We start from the raw sequence: 3,931 nt of genomic DNA, 5'->3' as shown, positions 1-3,931 counted from the left end.
CCTGCTGAAGTCAGAAGCTAGATGCAGTTTCAAAGAGAGGTGTAGGCTGTGTTTCACTTTAGGTTGGCCCTGCCTGTCTCCACGGGCAGGGCAGCTCTCCCTTACTAAGCTTTGTGCTGCTCATTTGTCTCACCTCTAACTCCTAGTGCCAAACAGCAGCAGTTCTGGGAGCCAAGATCAGAAGCACAAGCAACATCCCTATCACTGGATAGTAAAGTCAAGTGTCCCCCTGTGTTTCCCCACCTATGCCCAGTGAAGTTGGCTTTCCAGCTTTGGCAGGAAAGATGAAGATTTCTTTAGCTTCTTGTCTCCAAGAGATGTGTTTGACAATGCTGAAGCATCTAGTTTCTCTCGTACTTGGTATACAGAGACCTAGGGCATATGTTAATTCAGCTACACTGAGCATGGAAATGCCTGAAATCCTTTGCAAATCCAGACACTCATGGCCTCACTCACTGTAGCTTTATTACATTCCTGGAAGTGTGATGAAGCCATTCAGACATTTCTTACAGAACTTAAGTATTTGTTTCTGCACAGAGATTTCAAGGAGACCTAGCTATAAAGGACCTGAAAGTGTTAGGAAAAAGGCATTCTCAAAAGATACATCACAGTCTGATTCATTCAGAACTTCACATTTAATCTGTGTGGCACATTCAAGATGTATACTTTTTCTCTTTGTAACCTTCATTAGCACCAAGCATTTTTATTGTAAAAATCGCTCATACCTCAACTTGTATTATGAGTCCCAGTTCTCTACAATACCGTGAACCTCTACATTTGAATGTGCTGGGATTGAGAAATAAGCCAGGCAACAGCTGTAGCCAGACTGGAAACCAGCTACATAAATTCAGTTGCAGTGCGCCTGTTAACACAGTTTCTGCTGTATAAGCTGCTTCCTTGTACTTGTATGATCTCATTTGAGTCAGTGCTAGAAGTGAATATCTGAAAGACTCAATGGAACACCAACAGAAATCTCTTCCACATTGTTTTCAAGCTATTGACAGCATGCAGAGTTGGAGGTACTTTTCAGTAAGTGGTCCAGGAAGCAAGAGGAGGCTCAAAGACTTTGCTCTAAGCTCCTGTTTCTCTCATGAACAGTGTTCATCCTGAACTAGCACACATCCAAAAAGAGATCCTCTTGTTTGGTTTCATTCAGCTATTTCCTGACTTTAAAGATGAAAATTATCAGCTCTAAGGCTCTTTTCCAGATGCATATCTTTGAGTTACTACATCAGCAAAACCTGTAATGTAAAGTTAGTTTTTAAGTTAAGGGTATGTCTGGCCAGTTACTTGGTGCTACAAGGTTGAATGCTCAGGGACACCTTTTTCCCCAGTAGTACCCAGCAGGCTACAAGAAGTGGCCAAGATTTGCAGATGTCTTCTAGCTATCAAAACAAAATGCTACAGATAACCATACATTGGCTCATATCTCCTAGTGTAAAATTATCATAGTAAAATGCTAACTTTCTTCAAAGCATTACACAAACTCTGTCAGGAGCTCGAAGCCTGAGTCAAAAGTCCAAATTAAGTTAAATGTTTAAAACAGTACTAGGTTGCTAAAGTAAGGAGTCTTAGCAATTGACAGACTTAACCTGGACAATTTATTAACTTTTCTAGGAAAGTCAACTTAGATGTGGTGTTCAACACAAGGGACTGTTTGCCAGTGATCCAAAGTACAGTTTTAGTTATACACAGAATGTACAACATATGATGGGCATTCTTAAGAGCACAGACAGTGCTGGTGTAAGTTTTTAGTTATGAAGCCTTTTCTTTCTCTCTTTTTTTTTGGGGGGGGAGGGGGTGTGCAGGGCTTTTTAAGATGCTTGTTCACTCTTCCCCAAATGGCAGGCAAATACAATGTAAATAAAACATACTTGGTTTTCTAGGCACAGGCTGAAAAAACTAAACAGGCACTCATAGTTGTGATATCACTACTGACAAGGCCATGGTTTACAGTTCTTTGGTGTAGTTTTTAGAAAATAGAGGCATCAGCCTGGCATATTTGAGAAGCCTTTGCTCAGTCCCTTGAAAGGAATGTTATCTCAAAGTTTCTTGCAGCAAACAAAACCCCTGATCCTAAAAAAAAAAGAAAATAAAATAGTGCAGTATGGTGCAGCAGCCACAGCCTCACACAGGGAAGGACAGGACAGCCACTGGAGCCTAAACAAGCAGGCAGCCTCTATCAGAGCGAAGGAGACTTCAGAAAAGCCAAGGATACTTTCATCTGCTGCCTGGAACAGAAGACCAGACACCAGAAGAATGGCTACAACTCAGAACACCAACCTCTACCTGGACACCGCAACAAAAAGCTCTGAACTATCAGAGCAAAGCAAATACCAAGAGGACAGCTCATACCCTCAAAACTAAACTCAGCATCCTTAACATGGTTATTCTTTCTGCATAATAAATAGGGCCTGAGATACTTCAAAATACTTTGAGCAGCTCCGGCAAAAAAGGTAAATCACCCTCAGTGCCCAGACAGGAACCAAGGCACAAAGGATGAGTCCTTTGCTTCATGTCAAAGCCTCATCTTTGACCATATTGGAGTCTATGGCAGGCTAGCAAGTGCCACATGTCCAGATTGACATGCTCCGATACCAGCCAAACCAGACCTGCACAGAAAAGTCCCTATTACTGGAGGCGTGATGGACACACCATTAACATCTGAGAAGTTTCTGCAGCTCAGGCAAGTGGACAAAGCACCAACATGGGGCTGAAGCACTTTGTGGACACCCAGCCTATATCCTTAGTAATCACTCCAAAAAGGTGTTATTAGTACCAACAACTGTGAACACACCTTGGAATGTGTGTCCCATCCACCTATTAGGTAGTGCAAATGAGAAATGAAACCTACAGGCAGGGTCCATACTGCCTCAACCAGCAGGCATCGACAGAGGAAAGCGTTCAGGAGGGCATAGCATCCTCTGAGCTGAAGGCTTGTCAAGCACCACGTTTTCTGTCCACCCTGGGTGAAAGTTAAGGAACCCCGAACATTATCAAGGGTCTTTGGGCTTCCGTCAAAAAAAAAAAGGTTTCAGAACTGATTTTAAACAATGCTGCTATGTTAAGACCTGGAAAGCTGCTCAGGATGCCAGAGTTACTGTGAGCTTTGCAAATGATTTGCACATTCACATTTTGTGATGTCTGAAATAGCAGAGGAGTTTCTTACAGAGAGCCAAGGGCTCTGCTCAAAGGAACCGGGAGAAAGCACAGCCCGGTGCAGGATCCCGGTGCAGCATAGCCACACTGAGAGTGCCTTAAGGGAGGGGGGAAGGTGCTTCAGGGTTTTTATAAAATACAGGTTTTGGAAGTAAATACACCTTCTCTGAAAAGAGGTGCCTGCACTGCTTCTCTCCTCACGCCAGTTATTATTTAAAGTTACGAAGTTCTAAGCCAAAATTATAAAATTAGAAAGCGACGTTTTAATTTTATAATCCGAAAATCCGAAGTGATAATCCAAAGGTTACAAAGTTACAACCCGAAAATATAGCTACAATCTCAAGTTCTCAATTTACAACTCAAACCTCTAACACCAAGTTACGAAGTTAAAACCCAGAACTCTAGCTATTACCCCAAACTCTCAACTTGCAATGCGGAATTACAGCTACAATCCATTCAGAAAGTTTCAGAACAAAACCCAACTCATCAAAACCTGTTCAAAACCCACCCGGAGCCCGCTGTGAGCAAACCCTACAACAAGCCGGAGCGCTGCGCGCTGCAGCGGAGTCTGCTAGACTGGTATTGTCTCCCCACCTCATTTAATATTAAACCAAGAAGCCTGGCAAAGGACGGGAACCGAAAATCAATCAAACAAAAAACAACTAAAAAAGTCTCCCTGCTCCCCCCAACTCCACTCACAGCCATAGTGGGGCCGCTGCAGGGACGCCAGCTCCTCATGGCACATCCTGCCGCCGCCGGGAGGCACGGCTCT

General features: G+C 43.3%; 1 protein-coding gene across 1 annotated transcript in view; it reads right to left on the bottom strand.

The window, feature by feature from the left end:
* Nucleotides 1-3,922, bottom strand: part of LOC104539334 (ras GTPase-activating-like protein IQGAP2) — a 64,824-nt gene extending 60,902 nt beyond the window's left edge. The window contains exon 1 of the mRNA XM_010182830.1: nucleotides 3,859-3,922. Within this exon, the coding sequence (XP_010181132.1) occupies nucleotides 3,859-3,904 (46 nt within the window). The 5' untranslated portion in view covers nucleotides 3,905-3,922. The remainder of the gene's footprint in view (nucleotides 1-3,858) is intronic.
* Between the last annotated feature and the right edge of the window lie 9 nt (nucleotides 3,923-3,931).

This window comes from Mesitornis unicolor, unplaced genomic scaffold, assembly GCF_000695765.1.
Source record: "Mesitornis unicolor isolate BGI_N332 unplaced genomic scaffold, ASM69576v1 scaffold15434, whole genome shotgun sequence".
Lineage (NCBI taxonomy): Eukaryota > Metazoa > Chordata > Aves > Mesitornithiformes > Mesitornithidae > Mesitornis > Mesitornis unicolor.
Note: the sequence above shows the minus strand (reverse complement) of the source record. Positions and strands in the feature narration are given on the sequence as shown.